Genomic DNA, 24,172 nt, shown 5'->3' on the forward strand with positions numbered 1-24,172 from the left:
TCAAACCAATTAAGTCAAAGAAAAAGTTGTAAACTGTTAGCAAATACAAAAAGTGAAACTTCCAATGTTGAAATGAACTCAATTCAATGTTTTTAACCACGCAGGCAGAGCATTAAGTCCTATTTTTGACCATCGTGTAAGCATAAAGACAAGTATTAGGTGAAAATGTGTTATGATATGAAATAATGTCAGTATGTGGAGTCTTTTACAAAGGTCACCTAACTGATGGTGCAGTTGAAATTAGGGATGTCCCGATCCAGGTTTTTGCACTTCCGATCCGATACCGATATTGTTTTTGCACTTCCGATCCGATACCGATACTGACCGATACTGGCCTATCCGAGCATGTATTAAAGTTTAAAGTTATTTAGTCTACTTGGTTGTCAGAATCATGTTGAAAAGGGTTTTAGTACTCTTGATAACAACTAGCCAGCTGAATTAGGGGAGTTTGAATAATACACAATGGTTGGTAACAAGAAACTGACCTGTTTATTCAAGGAGAAACACAAAATAGACAAAATTATACATGACAAACAGAAATGGCATCATTGAAACTAGGGCTGGGCGATATGGCCTTTTTTTAATATTGCGATATTTTAAGGCCGTATTGCGATACACGATATATATCTCGATATTTTGCCTTAGCCTTGAATGAACACTTGATGCATATAATCACAGCAGTATGATGATTCTATGTGTTTTGATTGATTGATTGAGACGTTTATTAGTAGGTTGCACAGTGAAGTACATATTCCGTACAATTGACCACTAAATGGTAACACCCCAATAAGTTTTTCAACTTGTTTAAGTCGGGGTCCACTTAAATTGATTCATGATACAGATATATACTATCAGATATATACTATCATCATAATACAGTCATCACACAAGATAATTACATTGAATTATTTACATTATTTATAATCCAGGGTGTGGAGGGGGGCGCCGGATGTAAGTGTCAAAAAGACAGCCAAAAGAGTTTGATATGAGAATAAATCTAAAGTTAAAATATAGGGTAGAAATGCACCCATTTGCAGGAAATGTAGTCTTGATTTTCAACATTTTCTTTCAAGGCTTGCATGTCTACATTAAAACATTCTTCTTCATACTGCATTAATATATGCTACTTTTAAACTTTCATGCAGAGAAGGAAATCACAACTAAATAGATCACTAATTTTTTCAGACGGTGTTGATCTGGAAATTTTTGCCTCGGCATTTTGATGGTGTGGACGTGTGGCACCGAATGGAGATAAGCGTCTCGACAGACATTACAATATTTGAACAATGATGACGAAAACGGTTTTCTCTGTCGTGTCCGTGTGTCGAAAATTGTTATGCGCTTATTTTTTTATTTGATTTTGTGCGTGGCATAGATTTGCCGTGCGCAGAGGACGTTTGAGCAGGCGCGCACCTTAGCGGCTGCGCTAGCATCACAGCTAACGTAAGCCATGCTGCTACCTCTCTGCTCGGGGAGGACGTATACGTATGTGACGTATGACGTGACAGTATGTGACGTATGACGTGACAGTATGTGATGTGTGTAAGAAGGTGCGCTCTCTGTCTGTGAGAGGGAGACACAGGAAAGAGTGAGAAGAGCCTGTCGTGTAATGCCAGCAGCTAAAAGCAACTGCGTGAGATTCCACAGACCTGTGGATGTGTTGAAGGTGTGCTGGAAAAAGCGGAACGGAAATTACGGAGCAGCAGAAAAGTGGAATGTATTATTTAAATCGGTGCGTTGGAAAACACGGACCGGAGTTTTTTTTTAAACTGGATCTGGATCGGCATTTTCCCATGCCTTGCCGATACGCATTTTTTGGCAAATATCGGCGGCCGATCCGATCCAAATATCGGATCGGGACATCCCTAGTTGAAATGGTAAAAAAAAGAGAGGTTTACCACTATAAAATACAACTAAACAAAAGTAAACTAAAACTGCTAACTCTTTGAAGAGACATATTGGAGCTAGACCAGTGGTGTCAAAGTCAAGGCCCGCGGGCCAGATCCAGCCCGCGAATGATCGATCTATGGCCCCCGGGATGATATTTGATTAGTATTAGAAGCGGCCCACAGGCCACAGCCGCCTGCTGCTGTTTTGCATGCACCAATACTCCATTAGTGTTGGCGCTAGGAAGTGTCAAAATGGGGTCCCAGGGACCCCATCAAGTCATCAAAATGGGGTCCCACACAATGTTCCCTCTAATTTTTCATATGTGTGAGCAAACGCAAAAACTCCCTGAACATTCAGTGGAGCCCATGTGAGCAACATCAGATGTGCACACTGTGGCTACACCAGCAGCACACCTGTCCCAAACATGACTAAATAACAAGTTCAATCTCCATCCATTCATCCATTTTCTACCGCTTGTCCCTTTCGGGGTCGCGAGGGGTGCTGGAGCCTATCTCATCTGCATTCGGGCGGAAGGCGGGGTACACCCCGGACAAGTCCCCACCTCATCGCAGAGCCAACACAGATAGACAGACAACATTCTCTTATTATTATAATCAAATGACAGCAGTCATTTCCATTTCTAATATAAGTGTTTAGGCCCACTTACAATGACAATAACAAAACATATTGTTTTTCATGAACTGTGTACTTGTATTGTTTGTCTGGGTGGAGGTCCTGCTTTGGAAATAATTTGTACCCCTTTCAGACATTGCATTTAGTTCTCATTAAAACATTCACATGTTGCACAATGAGATGTAAGCAGGGGATTATGTGTACATTCCTGCAACTTCCTGTTTGTAAAAAATATATTTTTATTAGTATTTATTTAATATACTAACAGCATTTCATGATTAATATTTATAAATTAAGATTCCTAATAAATGACACTAGAATAAGCAGTGTTTAGGCCCACTTACAGTGACAATAACAAAACATATTGTTTTTCATGAACTGTGTACTTGTATTGTTTGTCTGGGTGGAGGTCCTGCTTTGAAAATAATTTGTACCCCTTTCAGACATTGCATTTAGTTCCCATTAAAACATTCACATGTTGCACAATGAGATGTAAGCAGGGAATCATGTGTACATTCCTGCAACTTCCTGTGTGTAAAAAATATATTTTTATTAGTATTTATTTAATATACTAACAGCATTTCATGATTAATATTTATAAATTAATATTTCTAATAAATGACACTAGAATAAGCACACATTTGATTGGTAAATCATAGTGTAACGACCTGGAATGACACTTTATGTGTGGTGTTGGAGTTGTCCGACTTTTTGTGTGGCTGTAAACGCATCACTGGCTAAGTGCCATATGTGCATGTGTTGACGCAAGTGAGAAAGAGCGAGCGGCTGCTGTTGATATAACAAAGTTGCTTTTGGTCTGGTTTGTACTGCAGAAAATGACCACTTTTGCTAGATATAATGTTTTTTACTAATGTTTTGGTGATGTGTTTATGGCCGACAATAAAGAGTTTTGCTCAGTAAAGTGATTGATGGAATTCATGTCCTCAAAGCGTCTCGACGGACGATACAATATTTGAACAATGATGACGAAAACTGTTTTCTCTGTCGTGTCCGAGTCGTGTCGAAAATCGTTATGCACTTATTTTTTTATTTGATTTTGTGCGTGGCATAGATTTGCCGTGCGCAGAGGACGCTTGAGCAGTGCGCAATTGCACAGGCGCGCACCTTAGAGGGAACATTGCTCCCACAGTACATTTTTGGGGTCACACTTTTTTGTAAGCGTTTTGAAAACAAATGATAAATGTATGCATTATCCTGTTATATCTCACATTCTATATTGTGTTTTGGAAAAAGGTTGTCATAAACGTTATTTAATTCATTAAAAAAAAATATATAAATGAAAACACATTTTCTTTCCTTCATGGATCTAAACTTTACCGCTGCCGGTATTTTTTTTCTATATTTTTATTGTACTATTTTCAGAACGTGTTTGTTCTATTTTTGGCCAAAGTAAGACAAAGAAAACAACCTGACGTTGTCTTTATTTTTTAGTTTTAATGCCATGACTTTAATAGTCCGGCCCGCGTGTGCACACATTCTACTACATGCGGCCCCTGAGCTAAAATGAGTTTGACACCCCTGAGCTATAGACCTGTCTTCAAAACGTGCTGACATAGCCATACTGCCATCTAGTGGTGTTTTATAGATATTGTTTGAATTGGGGCCTGTTAATTGTGTGTTTATCAGGGATGTAACAGTATTGTCTGTCTCCACTCGGGATGGTCTCCTGCTGGCCCTACTATGGACTGGACTCTCACTATTAACTAGATCCACTATGGACTGGACTCTCACTATTATGTTAGATCCACTATGGACTGGACTCTCACTATTATGTTAGATCCACTATGGACTGGACTCTCACACTATTATGTTAGATCCACTATGGACTTGGACTCTCACACTATTATGTTAGATCCACTATGGACTGGACTCTCACACTATTATGTAAGATCCACTATGGACTGGACTCTCACACTATTATGTTAGATCCACTATGGACAGGACTCTCACAATATTATGCTCGATCCACTATGGACTGGACTCTCACACTATTATGTTAGATCCACTATGGACTGGACTCTCACTATTATGTTAGATCCACTATGGACAGGACTCTCACAATATTATGCTCGATCCACTATGGACTGGACTCTCACACTATTATGTTAGATCCACTATGGACTGGACTCTCACTATTATGTTAGATCCACTATGGACTGGACTCTCACACTATTATGTTAGATCCACTATGGACTGGACTCTCACTATTATGTTGGATCCACTATGGACTGGACTCTCACTATTATGTTAGATCCACTATGGACTGGACTCTCACAATATTATGCTCGATCCACTATGGACTGGATTCTCACTATTATGTTAGATCCACTATGGACTGGACTCTCACTATTATGTTAGATCCACTATGGACTGGACTCTCACAATATTATGTTAGATCTACTATGGACTGGACTCTCACTATTATGTTAGATCCACTATGGACTGGACTCTCACTATTATGTTAGATCCACTATGGACTGGACTCTCACACTATTATGTTAGATCCACTATGGACTTGGACTCTCACACTATTATGTTAGATCCACTATGGACTGGACTCTCACAATATTATGCTCGATCCACTATGGACTGGACTCTCACACTATTATGTAAGATCCACTATGGACTGGACTCTCACACTATTATGTTAGATCCACTATGGACAGGACTCTCACAATATTATGCTCGATCCACTATGGACTGGACTCTCACTATTATGTTAGATCCACTATGGACTAGACTCTCACACTATTATGTTAGATCCACTATGGACTGGACTCTCACAATACTATGCTCGATCCACTATGGACTGGACTCTCACACTATTATGTTAGATCCTCTATGGACTGGACTCTCACTATTATGTTAGATCCACTATGGACTGGACTCTCACTATTATGTTAGATCCACTATGGACTGGACTCTCACTATTATGTTAGATCCACTATGGACTGGACTCTCACAATATTATGTTAGATCCACTATGGACTGGACTCTCACACTATTATGTTAGATCCACTATGGACTGGACTCTCACTATTATGTTAGATCCACTATGGACTTGACTATCACACTATTATGTTAGATCCACTATGGACTGGACTCTCACAATACTATGCTCGATCCACTATGGACTGGACTCTCTCACTATTATGTTAGATCCACTATGGACTGGACTCTCACTATTATGTTAGATCCACTATGGACTGGACTCTCACAATATTATGCTCGATCCAGTATGGACTGGACTCTCACACTATTATGTTAGATCCACTATGGACTGGACTCTCACAATATTATGCTCTATCCACTATGGACTGGACTCTCACTATTATGTTAGATCCACTATGGACTGGACTCTCACAATATTATGTTAGATCCACTATGGACTGGACTCTCACACTATTATGTTAGATCCACTATGGACAGGACTCTTACAATATTATGCTCGATCCACTATGGACTGGACTCTCACTATTATGTTAGATCCACTATGGACTGGACTCTCACACTATTATGTTAGATCCACTATGGACTGGACTCTAACAATATTATGCTCGATCCACTATGGACTGGACTCTCACACTATTATGTTAGATCCACTATGGACTGGACTCTCACTATTATGTTAGATCCACTATGGACTGGACTCTCACTATTATGTAAGATCCACTATGGACTGGACTCTCACTATTATGTTAGATCCACTATGGACTGGGCTCTCACAATATTATGTTAGATCCACTATGGACTGGACTCTCACAATATTATGCTCGATCCATTATGGACTGGACTCTCACTATTATGTTAGATCCACTATGGACTGGACTCTCACACTATTATGTTAGATCCACTATGGACTGGACTCTCACAATATTATGTTAGATCCACTATGGACTGGACTCTCACAATACTATGCTCGATCCACTATGGACTGGACTCTCACAATATTATGTTAGATCCACTATGGACTGGACTCTCACAATATTATGTTAGATCCACTATGGACTGGACTCTCACAATACTATGCTCGATCCATTATGGACTGGACTCTCACAATATTATGTTAGATCCACTATGGACTGGACTCTCACAATATTATGTTAGATCCACTATGGACTGGACTCTCACAATACTATGCTCGATCCACTATGGACTGGACTCTCACAATATTATGTTAGATCCACTATGGACTGGACTCTCTCACTATTATGTTAGATCCACTATGGACTGGCCTCTCACAATATTATGCTAAATCCACTTGACGTCCATTGCACCGGTCGCACATCTGCGGTCCTCTCCAAGGTTTTATCATTGTCCCATTGGGTTGAGTTTTTCCTTGCCCTGATGTGGGATCTGAGCCGAGGATGATGTTGTGGCTTGTGCAGCCCTTTGAGACACTCGTGATTTAGGGCTATATAAGTAAACATTGATTGATTGATTGCGGTATTGTGGTTTCAAAATCTTGACAATAATGCCGTGAAGCGTGACCCTATCAAACGAAAACTTGGTGAGTGTAGTTTTTTAGGCACTTTTGCTTGGGCGAGTGTGAAAATAAACTACATTTCCAGAATCCGATTCATTCAATTAATACTTGAGGTACAGGAAAAACTGTTCTTATTTACAATAATGCTTATCCATCCATCCATCCATTCATCCATCCATCCATCCATTTTCTACCGCTTGTCCCTTTCGGGGTTATCCAACAAAGGAAATCATTTTGAATGTGTTGTTTGTGTTTTTTTAAATATTTGGTTAAAAGATTTCAGCATAAACTTTTTAGCACATTTAAAATAACTGCGATAATAATAATAACCATGCTGATTTGGGTCACATTAACCGTGATAAGAATTTGTTCATACAGTGACCGTCATCTACAACAGATTTTTATCCCAAATGACTGTGACATCTCTGACTATGTGTGACTCATTCACATTTTAAGAATGCTTCGGCATCGTTGCACAACATTGATTTTTAAAAGCAATGACTTTACTGAGACATTATCTGTTCATTTGGTGCTTCAGGCCGGTCTGTCTCTCGCACACACAAACATTTACGGAATCTTGTCAAATGACTTTGTTATCACTTTATCGAACCGCGCATGCGAGTGACATCGAGGCCACATTGGGACCTCTGCGTGTTTATACTGTCGTCTGATAAAGATCACATTTTTACTTGTAATCTAAATAGTCAGCTGGAAAAAAAAATCTGATTTTGAAAAAATCTGATTTGGGCCACTCTGGGCCAACGTACTGTATTTTCCGGACCATAGGGCGCACCGGATTATAAGGCGCACTGCCGATGAGCGGGTCTAGTCGGGCCGATTTTCATACAAACGGCGTACCGGATTATAGGGCGCATTAAAGGAGTCATATTATTATTATTTTTTTCTAAAAGTAAAACACTTCCTTGTGGTCTACATAATATGTACCGTATTTTCCGCACTATAAGGCGCACCTAAAAACCACAAATTTTCTCAAAAGCTGACAGTGCGCCTTATAACCCGGTGCGCTTTATATATGGATAAATATTAAGATTCATTTTCATAAAGTTTCGGTCTCGCAACTTCGGTAAACAGCCGCCATCTTTTTTCCCGGTAGAACAGGAAGCGCTTCTTCTTCTACGCAAGCAACCGCCAAGGTAAGCACCCGCCCCCATAGAACAGGAAGCGCTTCTTCTTCTACTGTAAGCAACCACCCGCCCGCGTAGAAGAAGAAAAAGCGCGCGGATATCACCGTACGTTTCATTTCCTTTGTGTGTTTACATCTGTAAAGACCACAAAATGGCTCCTACTAAGCGACCGGGATCCGGTTCATGAAAAGACGCAATCTCTCCATCCGCACACGGATTACTATTTCACAGCAACTGATATTCCTGTGAACCGCACTGTGGATACAACGGGAGCACGTACGGTGAATATTCGCACCACAGGGAATGAGAAGTCATCCTTCACTGTGGTTCTAGCTTGCCATGCTAATGGCCAGAAACTTCCACCCATGGTGATATTCAAAAGGAAGACCTTGCCAAAAGAGACCTTTCCAGCCGGCGTCATCATAAAAGCTAACTCGAAGGGATGGATGAAGAAAAGATGAGCGAGTGGTTAAGGTAAGTTTAAGTTTACGCGAAGAGGCCGGGTGGCTTTTTTCACGCAGCTCTGTCCATGTTGATATACGTATGTTTGTGATTGCACATTTGCGTACATTTTGGGAGTGAACAGAGTTGTTAGAACGCTGGTTTTTAATATATTATTAAAGTTTGACTGACCTATCTGACTGTTTTTTTGACATTCCTTTAGCGCAGTTAGATGCGGCTTACAACATGGGGCGGCTTATTGGTGGACAAAGTTTTGAAATATGCCGTTCATTGAAGGTGCGGCTTATAACCCAGGGCGCCTTATGGTGCGGAAAATACGGTAATGGTGGTTCTTTGGTCAAAATGTTGCATAGATGATGTTTTACAGATCATCTTCAAGCCACTTTCCGACAGTCGCTTCAGGATGCGCCGTTTTGTGGGCGGTCTTATTTACGTGACTCATCTTCGACAGCATCTTCTCCCCGTCATCTTTGTTGTAGCGGTGTAGCGTGCAAGGACGGGAGTGGAAGAAGTGTCAAAAGACGGAGCTGACTGTTTTAATGACGTTCAGACTTTACTTCAATCAATAACGGAGCAGCATCTCCTCATCCGTGGCTCACTAGTGCAACAACAACACCGGAAATGTGTCCCGTGAGAAACCGTCCGACCGGAACTCTCTAATAACTAAAGTTCCTTGGGTGAATAATGTGAACTCACTACACCGGTATGTTTTAGCGCTTTCATGGCGAGTTCACTGACAGATATAAGTAAGAACTTTACACTACTTTATATTAGAAATGGCAACAACGAAGGATGAATGTCACATCACAAGAAGATAAAGAAAAAGAAGAAGCTTATCGACTATGGTGTCGGCACGAACTACAAAGGTGGACGCGCACATATTTTCAGGATTTATGCAGATCCCAAATACAGATTAGCAGGTACCAGAAGGTAAGAAAAGTTTCTTTTGCATAATATTGTGAAACGAAACGCCAGATAATATGTCTTACCTTATACACACACCATAAGTCCTAACCTTACGGCTTTTTAGTGTGGTTTGCTAGCTGCACTAAAGCGAACCAACAGGCCCTCCAGCGAGTGGTTAAAGCGGCGGGGAAAATTACAAGGACGATACTCCCAGAGATGAGTGCCATGTACACGACTCGCTGCCTAAAGCGAGTACATAACATCCTGAAGGACAGATACCACCCAGCACATGGCCTCTTCAGCATGCTACCCTCTGGAAGGAGGAATAGATCGATTCGCGCCAGGATCACCATGACATTCAGACTTTACTTCAATCAATAACGGAGCAGCATCTCCTCATCCGTGGCTCACTAGTGCAACAACAACACCGGAAATGTGTTCCGTGAGAAACCGTCCGACCGGAACTCTCTAATAACTAAAGTTCCTTGGGTGAATAATGTAAACTCACTACACCGGTATGTTTTAGCGCTTTCATGGCGAGTTCACTGACAGATATAAGTAAGAACTTTACACTACTTTATGTTAGAAATGGCAACAACGGAGGATGAATGTCCCATCACAAGAAGATAAAGAAAAAGAAGAAGCTTATCGACTATGGTGTCGGCACGAACTACAAAAGCGGACGCGCACATATTTTCAGGACTTATGCAGATCCCAAATACAGATTAGCAGGTACCAGAAGGTAAGAAAAGTTGCTTTTGCATAATATTGTGAAACGAAACGCCAGATAATATGTCTTACCTTATACACACACCATAAGTCCTAACCTTACGGCTTTTTAGTGTGCTTTGCTAGCTGCACTAAAGCGAACCGACAGGCCCTCCAGCGAGTGGTTAAAGCGGCGGGGAAAATTACAAGGACGATACTCCCAGAGATGAGTGCCATGTACACGACTCGCTGCCTAAAGCGAGTACACAACATCCTGAAGGACAGATACCACCCAGCACATGGCCTCTTCAGCATGCTACCCTCTGGAAGGAGGAATAGATCGATTCGCGCCAGGACCACCAGAATGTCTCACAGTCTGTATCCCCAGGCTGTGAGACTGCTAAATGAACAGCCTGCCCCTTTGCTGTCCCGGACCATCTTAATACCTGACTCTTCACCACGTCAATAATTGTGCTCTGGACATTGCATGGCTGCAACATCAACGTAACACCCATCAGACATCTAACTGTTCCCACCCCCACACCCCTCTATTCGCGATCTTCTTGACAATGCTAAACTGTAAACTATGGTCAACCTGCACTTCAATGCAGTTTCTATGCAGCTAGACAAAGCTCAAACAAAATCTCGTTGACATGTATGACTTAAGTGTTATTATGACAATGACAATAAAGGAATTGATTGAATAATACTCGTATATTGAAGCACAGAACAATCCATCAAGCGGTGCAGCTTCATAACTTACCAAAGTCCTACTAAAAAATGTTGATAGATTATTGAGCGCCGTGTGTATTGTTATATATTTTCAATAGAACCTATAAAATGTTGGTGTTGTTTACTTGAGTCTAGGGATGTCCCGATCCGATATTTGGATCGGATCGGCTGCCGATATTTGTCAAAAATTGCGTATCGGCAAGGCATGGGAAAATGCCGATCCAGATCCAGTTTAAAAAAAACTACGGTCCGTGTTTTCCAACGCACCGATTTAAATAATACATTCCACTTTTCTGCTGCTCCGTAATTTCCGTTCCGCATTTTCCAGCACACCTTCAACACATCCACACGTCTGTGAATTCTCACGCAGTTGCTTTTAGCTGCTGGCATTACACGACAGGCTCTTCTCACTCTTTCCTGTGTCTCCCTCTCACAGACAGCAAGCGCACCTTCTTATACACGTCACATACTGTCACGTCATACGTCACATACTGTCACGACATACGTCACATACGTATACGTCCTCTCCCAGCAGAGAGCGAGGTAGCGGCATGGCTAACGTTAGCTGTGATGCTAGCGCAGCCGCTAAGGTGCGCGCCTGCTCAAGCGTCCTCTGCGCACGGCAAATCTATGCCACGCACAAAATCAAATAAAAAAATAAGCGCATAACAATTTTCGACACACGGACACGACAGAGACAACAGTTTTCGTCATCATTGTTCAAATATTGTGACGTCTGTCGAGACGCTTATCTCCATTCGGTGCCACACGTCCACACCATCTAAATGCAGAAGCAAAAATTTCCTCATCAACACCGTATGAAAAAATTAGTGATTTTTTTAGTTGTGATTTCCTTCTCTGCATGAAAGTTTAAAAGTAGCATATATTAATGCAGTATGAAGAAGAATGTTTTAATGTAGACATGCAAGCATTGAAAGAACATTTTGAAAATCAAGACTACATTTCCTGCAAATGGGTGCATTTCTACCCTATATTTTAACTTTAGATTTATTCTCATATCAAACTCTTTTGGCTGTCTTTTTGACACTTACATCCGGCGCCCCCCTCCACACCCTGGATTATAAATAATGTAAATAATTCAATGTGATTATCTTGTGTGATGACTGTATTATGATGATAGTATATATCTGATAGTAAGTGGACCCCGACTTAAACAAGTTGAAAAACTTATTGGAGTGTTACCATTTAGTGGTCAATTGTACGGAATATGTACTTCACTGTGCAACCTACTAATAAAAGTCTCAATCAATCAATCAAAACACATAGAATCATCATACTGCTGTGATTATATGCATCAAGTGTTCATTCAAGGCTAAGGCAAAATATCGAGATATATATCGTGTATCGCAATATGGCCTTAAAATATCGCAATATTAAAAAAAGGCCATATCGCCCAGCCCTAGTTCAATGATGCCATTTCTGTTTGTCATGTATAATTTTGTCTATTTTGTGTTTATCCTTGAATAAACAGGTCAGTTTCTTGTTACCAACCATTGTGTATTATTCAAACTCCCCTAATTCAGCTGGCTAGTTGTTATCAAGAGTACTAAAACCCTTTTCAACATGATTCTGACAACTAAGTAGGCTAAATAACTTTAAACTTCAATGCATGCTCGGGTAGGCCAGTATCGGTCAGTATCGGTATCGGATCGGAAATGCAAAAACAATATCGGTATCGGATCGGAAGTGCAAAAACCTGGATCGGGTCATCCCTACTTGAGTCTTATTGCAGTCTTCACATATCTCTTATGTGTGACTGCCATCTACTGGTCACACTTAACATTTCACCATGTACCAGATAAAATAGCTTCGAGGTCGGAAAGCACAACCAAAATGATTCAGTACTATAGGTGCACCAGGTTATAAGGCGCACTGTCGAGTTTTGAGAAAATGAAATGATTTTAAGTGCGCCTTATAGTCCGAAAAATAGGATATATGTGAGTGAGACTGTGCTGAACGCTTGTTTTAGGGCGGGGCTCCCACCTTCCTGAGACACGTCAGCCCACTCTGGTTTGGGAAACTCATATTGGCCCATCCTGATTCTCCTCTTCATTCCCGGTGAAATAGCCTGACCCGTGTTGGAGTAAAATGGGGGGAACCCGCACAACCTGCAAGTGAGAGAACGTTATATAAGACACTTGTCATATGTCCACTCACTATACTGTACTCACACGATGTACATGATGACGCCCAGAGACCACATGTCACATGACTTGTCGTATTTCTCCGGACCCAAAACCTCCGGTGCTGATTCGTGACCACAGAAAAAAACAAAATATGTCATTAAAAATAAGAAACATGCAATTTTGGGTGAAAATGTCAACTAAAACTCGATAACACAAACACTTAAAGAGGTATGCCACGCGACGTAAAAACAGAACTAACCCACGTAGTAAGGTGTGTAGCAAGGGGTCTGTAAAGGGTTGTGTTGTGAGGTTTCCTTTGCGAAGCCAAAGTCTGTTAGTTTGAGGATTGCGTTTTTGTGCTTGGAGGTGTACAGCAGGTTTTCAGGCTGTCAAAAGACAAGATGGGGCAAAAATTATTATTATTTTCTTTTTTTTGGAAACCCAAAAAAGTAGTCATAACATTGATCTCACCTTGATGTCTCTGTGGGCAATGTTAATATTGTGCAGAAACTCGATGGCTGAGCCGATGTCTCTCATAATCTCTGACGCCTCTGGGATGAAAAGGGGGAGAATGCACAGTCTCAAACCAGAAGCCATAAAAACAAAAAGGAGCAAAACAAAAAGGGAGAAAGATAACAAATCTGTGTTATGGTATTTCATCAAATTGGTTATTTTCAGAGGTGGGTAGTAACGCGCTACATTTACTCCGTTACATCTACTTGAGTAACTTTTGGGATAAATTGTACTTCTAAGAGTAGTTTTAATGCAACATACTTTTACTTTTACTAAAGTATATTTATAGAGAAGAAACGCTACTTTTACTCCGCTACTTTTATCTACATTCAGCTCGCTACTCGCTACTAATTTTTATCGATTTGTTAATGCACGCTTTGTTTGTTTTGGTCTGTCAGACAGACCTCCATAGTGCCTGCGTTTCAACAAATACAGTCACTGGTGACGTTCACTCCGTTCCACCAATCAGATGCAGTCACTTGTGACGTTGGACCAATCAAACAGAGCAAAGTGGTCACATGACCTGACTTAAACAAGTTGAAAAACTTATTGGGGTGTTACCATTTAGTGGTCAATTGTACGGAATATGTACTGTACTGTGCAATCTACTAATACAAGTTTCAATCAATCAATCAAAAGTGTGAAGGAAAAAAAGACCCTTTTTTATTTCAACCGTACATCCCGTCGAAAGCCTAAAGACTGACTGCACAGTTCCTGTCTTCACAATAAAAGTGCCGCTCCATCGCGCCTGCTCTTTCAAAATAAGAGTCTCCGAAAGCCAGCGCAAACAAGCTAGCAAGCTAGCAAGCGACGGAGTTTGCCAATGTATTTCTTGTAAAGTGTATAAAAACGAATATGGAAGCTGGACAAATAAGAAGCCAAAAACCAACCACTTTCATGTGGTATTAGACCAGGGGTCGGCAACCCGCGTCTAGCGCCGCCCTAGTGGCTCTCTGGAGCTTTTTCAAAAATGTATGAAAAATGGAAAAAGTTGAGGGTAAAAAAAATAAATTTTTGTTTTAATATGGTTTCTGTAGGAGGACAAACATGACACAAACCTCCCTAATTGTTATAAAGCACACTGTTTATATTAAACATGCTTCACTGATTCGAGTATTTGGCGAGCGCCGTTTTGTCCTACTAATTTTGGCAGTCCTTGAACTCACCTTAGTTTGTTTACATGTATATTTTTCTGCGACTTTCTAGGACGTGTTTTATGCCACTTCTTTTTCTGTCTCATGTTGTCCACCAAACTTTTAACGTTGTGCATGAATCCACAAAGGTGAGTTTTGTTGATGTTATTGACTTGTGTGGAGTGCTAATCAGACATATTTGGTCACTGCATGACTGCGAGCTAATCGATGCTAACATGCTATTTAGGCTAGCTATATGTACATATTGCATCATTATGCCTCAATTGTAGCTATATTTGAGGTCATTTAGTTTCCTTTAAGTCATATTAATTCAATTTATATCTCATGACACACTATCTGTATGTAATATGGCTTTTAATTTTTTGCGGCTCCAGACAGATTTGTTTTTGTATTTTTGGTCCAATAAGGCTCTTTCAACATTTTGGGTTGCCGACCCCTGTATTAGACAGAAAGGAGGAACTATTTTTCTCCTCCATTTGAAAACGTGGACGTTATCATCACTACTGTCTGATTACAATCAATGCAAGTCATCAGAATCAGGTAATACACCAACTTATATTCTTGTTTTCATGAAAGAAAGAAATCTATGTGTTAAACATGCATGTATATTCATTAAAACACCTTTAACATGTAAACAAAAATGGCAAAATAAATAAATATAAATTATATACTGTATATATCAATGTATGTATATATATATATGTGTATATGTATATATGTGTATATATATATATATATATGTGTGTGTGTATATATATATATATATATATATATATATATATATATATATATATATATATATATATATATATATATATATATATATATATATGTATATATATGTATATATATATATGTATGTGTGTATATGTTACTCATCAGTTACTCAGTACTTGAGTAGTTTTTTCACAACATACTTTTTACTTTTACTCAAGTAAATATTTGGGTGACTACTCCTTACTTTTACTTGAGTAATAAATCTCTAAAGTAACAGTACTCTTACTTGAGTACAATTTCTGGCTACTCTACCCACCTCTGGTTATTTTAGAGAGCAGCAATTATTTATTTGGAGGTGTCGGTTTAAGGATCCTGTTTGTACAAAAACTACAACACTGATTCCCATAAAACTTTGGTAATCGATGGCTCATTCGGCTCACAAGAACCCATTTCATTTAGTTGCAAATGGGAATAAAAATGTGTATATACGTTATTAAGACACGATTTTGTTATCCAAAGTAGTTACAGTAAGTAGAGATGTCCGATAATATCGGACTGCCGATATTATCGGCCGATAAATGCTTTAAAATGGAATATCGGAAATCATCGGTATCGGTTTCAAAAAGTAAAATGTATGACTTTTTAAAACGCCGTTGTACGGACCGGTACACGGACGTAGGGAGAAGTACAGAGCGCCAATAAACCTTAAAGGCACTGCCTTTACGTGCCGGCCCAGTCACATAATATCTACGGCTTTTCACACGCACAAGTGAATGCATAGCATACTTGGTCAACAGCCATACAGGTCACACTGAGGGTGGCCTTATAAACAACTTTAACACTGTTACAAATATGCGCCACACTGTGAACCCACATCAAACAAGAATGACAAACACACTTCGGGAGAACATCCGCACCGTAACACAACGTAAACACAACAGAACAAATACCCAGAAACCCTTGCAGCACTAACTCTTCCGAGACGCTACAATATACACCCCCCGCTACAAGTTGCTGAGCCGAGTGCTGTTCTGGCGCATTTGCACCCAATAGAATATAGTTGAAACCAGGCTACCGGGCTCCCGTGAGGATCTATAGTGGTCAGGAGAATCCACACTTGTCTTTTAAATCTCACATTGAATTTTTTTTTTTTTTTTATAAACAAGTCTTGTTTTTTTCCTACAAGTAAGAAACGTTTGATCCTGACTACTTTCATGCCTTTGCTAGATTATGGACACTTGCTTTTTATAAATGTACCTGAAAACCTTTTTGAAACAATTAAAACTGTTTATGCCTTACGTTTTATTACTGGTTGTGGCCACCTTGTCAACCATTGCACTTTATATGCAACGGAAACCTGTAAGAACTTTATTTAAAATGCACTTTTCATTTGACACCAAATCACAAAGTGCTAAAACTTTTGCTAAAACAGTCCATCTTTGTCTGTCCGCAGATTTCCCGATGGATGGTTTTTATATATTCATCCCTTCTTAGGCTGTTTACCACCTGTTTATGTGTAGAGATTCCAGACGCTACACTGCAAAAAGTCAGTGTTCAAAAACAAGAAAAAAAAATACAAAAATGAGGGGTATTTTTATTTGAACAAGCAAAATTATCTGCCAATAGAACAAGAAAATTCGGCTTGTCAAGACTTTCCAAAACTAGTAAAATTAGCAAACCTCAATGAACCCAAAAATACCTTAAAATTGTCATGTCTGTGTAATCATGTTTTGTTTTAGTCATGTTTTGTTTAGTTATTGGACTCTTTAGTTTCTGGCTTTTCACTCCCTTGTCTTGTTTCAATGATTACCCATTAGTTTCACCCGTTCCACGTTTGGACTCATTGTGCACTGTTTGTCACCATAGCAACCCATTAGTTTTCACCTGTCACGTCACGCACCTGTTTCACGTTTTGAGTCACGCACCTGTTTTCGTTAATCATGTCTGTAGTATTTAAGTTCATTGTTTTCAGTTTGTCTTTCTGGTGACATCCCCACAATTATTCTCTGCACATTTCTGACACTTGATTTCATGTCCATCGTTCATGCTGCTCCTTTTAGTCCATGCCAAGTAAGTTTTGTTTGTTAATGCTATAGTCTTTTGGTTTCATCAGAATCAGAATCAGAATCAGAATCAGCTTTATTGTCATTACGCAAGGTAACGAGATTGAGGCCATTCCATACAGTGCGATGTGTGCATGCTAGAAAAACAATGTGCAAATATATAGAAATATAAAAAATTTAGAAGTGCAATGAATATGGTGTGAAATGAATATATACATGAAAAAACAAAACAAAAACAGGGTGGTTGGTGGAATGGGTTATTGCACCGAAGAGAAGGCAGTTATGAGGGACAATGGGGCAGTCCGTTCAGGATGGTTATGGCCCTGGGGAAGAAGCTGTTCTTTAGCCTGTTTGTTTTAGTTAGTTTGTTCTCCGCCACTGTGCGCGCTTTTCGTTTGTACTTTATTTTGATATATTAAATAAATCATGTATTTGCATTCCCGTCTCGCCCGAGCCAACTTTCCGTTGCATTCCGGAAAAGCAAACACCCAGGACCAAGTCATGACAAAAATAAGTATATTCTCACTAATAACAAGTGCACTTTTCTTGGTAGACAAAAAAAGAGACATTTTTGCTCAATATGTTGAAAAATATTCTTAAATTAAGTGAATGCTAGTGCCATTATCTTGACATAATGATATGCGCTCGGCATCATGATTTTTTTTTTTCATGCTTGAAGTAAGAAATTATTACTTTAAAAAAGTAGTTTTATACTTGTGAGTGTTGATGACACAGCTTTGCATCAGTTGATATTCTAGTTTTAAGCATGTTTTACTCAATATACGTCATAAAATCTCAGCTACAAGCTGTAATATCTTACTCAGATCATTTAGGACCATACTTGCCAACCTTGAGACCTCCGATTTCGGGAGGTGGGGGGTGGGGGTGGGGGGCGTGGTCGGGGGTGGGGTGGGGTGTGTGGTTGGGGGCGTGGTTAAGATATATATATATATATATAAGAAATACTTGACTTTCAGTGAATTCTAGCTATGTATATATATATTTTTTTATTACATATATATATATATAAATATATATATATATAAATAAAAAAAATACTTGAATTTCAGTGTTCATTTATTTACACATATACACACACACATAACACTCATCTACTCATTGTTGAGTTAAGGGTTGAATTGTCCATCCTTGTTCTATTCTCTGTCACTATTTCAGAACACACACATTATACAAATATACATTATAAAATCAATAAGAAAACGGGAGCTCTAATTTGGGAGTCTGAATTAGGATCAGAAGTTCCTATATAAACATTGCGCACTCACGTCGCCTTTTTGTATTGATTACTGCAGCTGTACACTGGATTCATTCACAAATACAAACTACAACTCACAAACACTTTAGAGTTAGGCTCCACCATCAGAATGTGTACTTAAACTTATAAAGATCACATGGATATTATTCAGTGAGTTGATTCACCAAAACTAACCTGTTATACAGGAGGAAAAAGCACACAGGACGTTTCAATTGTTCACAGACTGGTCGCGCTCATCAGAATGACAAGACACTTCCGGTCTGCAGGTGATAGCATTCAATTGGGAAGAAACGCCCTACTGCCCCCTCCTGACCAATGTGAATACTGATAAATGTGGAACGACAGCTCCAAAAACGAATTCAAACCACAAAATAAAATAAATAAATCAACACAAAAATGTGACACATTATGGGTGGGTCACATATGCATGTAGAGTAGATGGCAGTATTGTCCTGTTTAAAAGTGTCACAACATTGCTGTTTACGGCAGACAAACTGCTTTACGGTAGACGGAAACCTGACTGCTGTTGTTGTGTGTTGTTACCGCGCTGGGAGGACGTTAATGAAACTGCCTAACAATAAACACACATAAGAAACCAAGAACTCGCCCTCCATCATTAGCTGTTTCTATTGTGAGAAAGCGGACGTGTGAACAGGCTGTCAACACGTCACTCAGGTCCGCATGGAGCTGGAGGGGGCGTGGCCTCCAGCTCCGCCTAAATTTCGGGAGATTTTCGGGAGAAAATTTGTCCCGGGAGGTTTTCGGGAGATGCGCTGAATTTCGGGAGTCTCCCGGAATATCCGGGAGGGTTGGCAAGTATGTTTAGGACCAAAACACTTAAAACAAGTAAAACACTCTAACATAAAATCTGCTTAGTGAGAAGAATTATCTTATCAGACAGAAAATAAGCAAATATCACCCTTATTTGAGATATTTCATCTTACTTAGATTTCAGTTTTTGCAATGTACCCTTTGCAATCACACAGGACATCCTTGGCGTGTTGGTTCTGAGAGCCAACACAAGCCTTGGGGGGAAAAAAGCCTTCAGATATGCCATTCCATTGTCATGGAATGAATTACAAAAGAATCTGAGGCTACCTGAACTATCATTTTTGGGGAAATTTCAGGCTATTTTAAAGGATGGAGAAACTGGTTCTAATGGGCAATGTACCTGTTTTTACTGTAACAATATATTTTTACCTATTGCATGTTTTTATGTTAATGTTGGAAGTAATTTGTACTTTTCCTATAGTGCTGCAGATTTTTTTTGTGTGTGTTTTGAGTGTCAATGTATACTGCTATACAGTTATACACTGACTACTCTTAAAAGGACCCATAGCCTTCAATGACCTAAATTACACTAACCAGTTCTCCTTGCTTGTCCCTTAAAATAAATCTAGCAGTCATTTCCCGTAATAGCAATTAGTTGTTGAGTATTCGGTAGATAATTAACCGTACTTGAAACGCACCCTTTCATTTGCCAGACTCTACATGCCACCCCTTCTTGGTGAGAGGTCATCTACAGCAGTGTTTTTCAACCACTGTGCTGCGACACACTACTTTGTCTGGTGTGCCGTGGGAAATTACGCAACTTCACCTAATTGGTCCAAATAATATTTTTTTTTGCAAATCAATAATTATAATCTGCAAATAATGTGCCGTTGCTTAGTGTCTGTGCTGTGTAGAACTCGGCAGGGTAACCACGTAATACTCCATGTCAGTAGGTGGCAGCGGGTAGTTAATTGCTTTTGTAAAAGTCGGAATGTGTCGGGTGAGACGAGGATGGTTTGTTGTGATCCCAATATGCAGACCGCAGCGGGAGGCAGCGTGCAGGTAAAAAGGCATGCAATGCTTAAACCAAAAATGAACGAAAGGAAAAGGCAATGGCTATGCAAAGCGAAAGTAAAAGTGAACTGGCTACAAAGTAAACAGAAACAAAATGCTGGACGACAGCAAAAACTTACGACGTCCACAAAGTACATCCGTACATGGCCATACTTGCCAACACTCCCGATTTTCCCGGGAGAATCCCGAATTTCAGTGCTCCTCCCGAAAATCTCCCGGGGCAACCATTCTCCCGATTTCCACCCGGACAACAATATTGGGGGCGTGCCTTAAAGGCACTGCCTTTAGCGTCCTCTCTCACCTGAAAAGGATACTATTATATATGTCTCCGTTATCCATAGGTTTATCTATAACCCATAAAGTAGGCAGGCACGGAGCTATTTCTCAGCGTGTGTTTATTCCAGCCGGCACGTTAATACACTGACACACAACATCCGGATTACCATCATGCATTGCTTCAAAACTACAGCAAGTAGTAATGTCCAAAAACATAACAGAGACGAAGCAGAAGAACGACGAAGAGACATGGTGGCAAGTTCCAAAATGATTGGATAAAATAATTTCAGTTCATCCTCCCCCCCATCTCCCGAATTCGGAGGTCTCAAGGTTGGCAAGTATGTACATGGCATGACCATACTTGCCAACTTTGAGACCTCCGATTTCGGGAGGTGAGGGATGGGGGCGTGGTCGGGGGTGTGGTTAAGAGGGGAGGAGTATATTGACAACTAGAATTCACCAAGTCAAGTATTTCATACATATATATATATATATATATATACATATATATATATATATATATATATATATATATATATATATATATATATATATATATATACATCCTGAAAATATATGCAAACAAAACTGTGTTTGGATGATTGATACTTCAAACCTGCATAAATAAATATTAAGGAATATAACATAACTTGGCTTCTGAGGGTTTCAAAATGTAATGAATAAAATGCTAAATTTGTTGATAAACAAGCAATTATTTTAATAATTAAATATGGTCATTTTAAATGAATTATGATAATAATTTAAAATCAATTATTTCAAATATGTTTATTTTAATGTATAATTCTATGGCTGGATGTAATAAGGAGTCACGAAAAAATACAAATAAAAATACAATTAATTTTGATGTTTTTAGCAAAATATAGTAAAAATGTATTTAGTTTTTTTTTTTTTTTTAATAAATAAATATATTTATTTTTAGGTAAAATAAACATAATAATAGTGGAGGAGTTCAAGTACCTCGGAGTCTTGTTCACGAGTGAGGGAAGAGTGGATCGTGAGATCAACAGGCGGATCGGTGCGGCGTCTTCAGTAATGCGGACGCTGTATCGATCCGTTGTGGTGAAGAAGGAGCTGAGCCGGAAGGCAAAGCTCTCGATTTACTGGTCGATCTACGTTCCCATCCTCACCTATGGTCATGAACTTTGGGTCATGACCGAAAGGACAAGATCACGGGTACAAGCGGCCGAAATGAGTTTCCTCCGCCGGGTGGCGGGGCTCTCCCTTAGAGATAGGGTGAGAAGCTCTGTCATCCGGGGGGAGCTCAAAATAAAGCCGCTGCTCCTCCACATCGAGAGGAGCCAGATGAGGTAGTTCGGGCATCTGGTCAGGATGCCACCCGAATGCCTCCCTCGGGAGGTGTTTCGGGCACGTCCGACCGGTAGGAGGCCACGGGGAAGACCCAGGACACGTTGGGAAGACTATGTCTCCCGGCTGGCCTGGGAACGCCTCGGGATCCCCCGGGAGGAGCTGGACGAAGTGGCTGGGGAGAGAGAAGTCTGGGCTTCCCTGCTTAAGCTGCTGCCCCCGCGACCCGACCTCGGATAAGCGGAAGAAGATGGATGGATGGATGGATGGTTACAATTTATCTCTAGTCTGGATGATTTAGTTCTTGTCACCCTGTTGTCCTCCCGTCATGAAAAAAAGGCTGTCCTCACTCAGGTCCGCATGGAGCTGGAGGGGGGCGTGGCTTCCAGCTCCGGCTGAAAATCGGGAGATTTTCGGGAGAATATTTGTCCCGGGAGGTTTTCGGGAGAGGCGCTTGAATTTCGGGAGTCTCCCGGAAAATTCGGGAGGGTTGACAAGTATGGGCATGACAATCAACAATGTCCACACAAAGAAGAATAGCAACAACTTAAATAGCCTTGCTTGCTAACACAAAGCAGGTGCGGGGAATAGTGCTCAAAGGAAGACATGAAACTGCTACAGGAAAACACCAACAAAACGGGAAGGGCCACCAAAATAACAGCGCAAGACAAGAAGTAAAGCACTACACACAGAAAAACACAAACAAACTCAAAATAAGGCACGACGACCTGGTGGAGTTTCATTTTTATTAACGTTTTTTTGCTGGTGGTGTGCCTCCGTATTTTTTCATGAAATTTTTTTTGATGCCTCAAAAAAGGTTGAAAAACACTGACCTCCAGAACTGGAATCCATTTCCCCGCATAGACAGTGTGGATGAGGGAATGTAAAATGATTATTTTGATCACTTAATTGCATGTTTTGTTGCCCTGGTCCATGATTACTTCACAACTGATATGGTTAACATTATGAGGAAAAAAACATATAAATATAATGTATAGTATATATATATATATACTGTATATGGATACTATAGCCCAGACCTGTGCAAATTAAGGCCCGGGGGCCACATGCGGCCCGTTGAGTTTTTCAATCTGGCCCGCCGGACATTCCCAAATAATTTTTTTAGATCTTTAAGATGGAAACTGGGGCTGCCATTATGATGTGCAGTCGTGTTTTCTAATGACCGTAAGTCTTCAACAATACAAAGTATTTCAATGGTTGGAATATGCGTTTATGGATGATATACCAGTTACTACGGTAATCTAATTAGTTACTATGGTAATCTACGTCACAGCAGCTCAGACGAGGCACCGAGCAGTGTGGGCGGGGAGCGTTTACACAGACGCGGAAGGAGATTTTCACAACAAAGTTCTAAAGCTTAGGGATATATAGAATAGAATAGAATAGAAAGTACTTTATTGATCCCCTGGGGAAATTCAGCAAATATTGTTTTTTGTACCCTTTGCGTTCATATTTCACTGTTTGTTGCATTTTTATTGCGTTTCACTTGATTGTAAAATATGTCGATCGAAAGGGGGTGTGACATTCATATTTTGTCGATATTCAGTGTTTTATCCTTCATAGAAAAAAAATTAAAATTCCATTGCGTTTTTTAAGGCGGTCTGTCATGACGTTTTTAGCATTCAATCAGACATTATTGTGAGGTTTTACATCAGTGTTCCTAAAAATAGATATACCGGCCCCAAGACACATTTTTTTTCTCTAAATGTGGCCCCCCGAGTCAAAATAATTGCCCAAGCCTGCTATAGCCTGTGTTTCCTTATCTTCAATGTCTGCTTGTCATGGGTATTTTCTTATTATTCTTATTATGGCATTTTTAATATTTTGTATTCCTTTTTTTTAACCTCCATG

General features: G+C 39.9%; 1 protein-coding gene across 2 annotated transcripts in view; it reads right to left on the reverse strand.

Annotated features, from left to right (window-relative positions):
- The window catches only part of mapkapk3 (MAPK activated protein kinase 3), an 85,165-nt gene that overhangs the window by 15,146 nt on the left and 45,847 nt on the right, over nucleotides 1-24,172 (reverse strand). For both annotated transcript variants that reach the window (XM_061932257.1, XM_061932256.1), the window contains 4 exons: nucleotides 13,602-13,681; nucleotides 13,390-13,516; nucleotides 13,176-13,251; nucleotides 12,988-13,112 (listed from right to left, as the gene is read on the reverse strand). In XM_061932257.1, the coding sequence (XP_061788241.1) occupies nucleotides 12,988-13,112; nucleotides 13,176-13,251; nucleotides 13,390-13,516; nucleotides 13,602-13,681 (408 nt within the window). The remainder of the gene's footprint in view (nucleotides 1-12,987; nucleotides 13,113-13,175; nucleotides 13,252-13,389; nucleotides 13,517-13,601; nucleotides 13,682-24,172) is intronic.

Source organism: Nerophis lumbriciformis, linkage group LG38, assembly GCF_033978685.3.
Source record: "Nerophis lumbriciformis linkage group LG38, RoL_Nlum_v2.1, whole genome shotgun sequence".
Classification (NCBI taxonomy): domain Eukaryota; kingdom Metazoa; phylum Chordata; class Actinopteri; order Syngnathiformes; family Syngnathidae; genus Nerophis; species Nerophis lumbriciformis.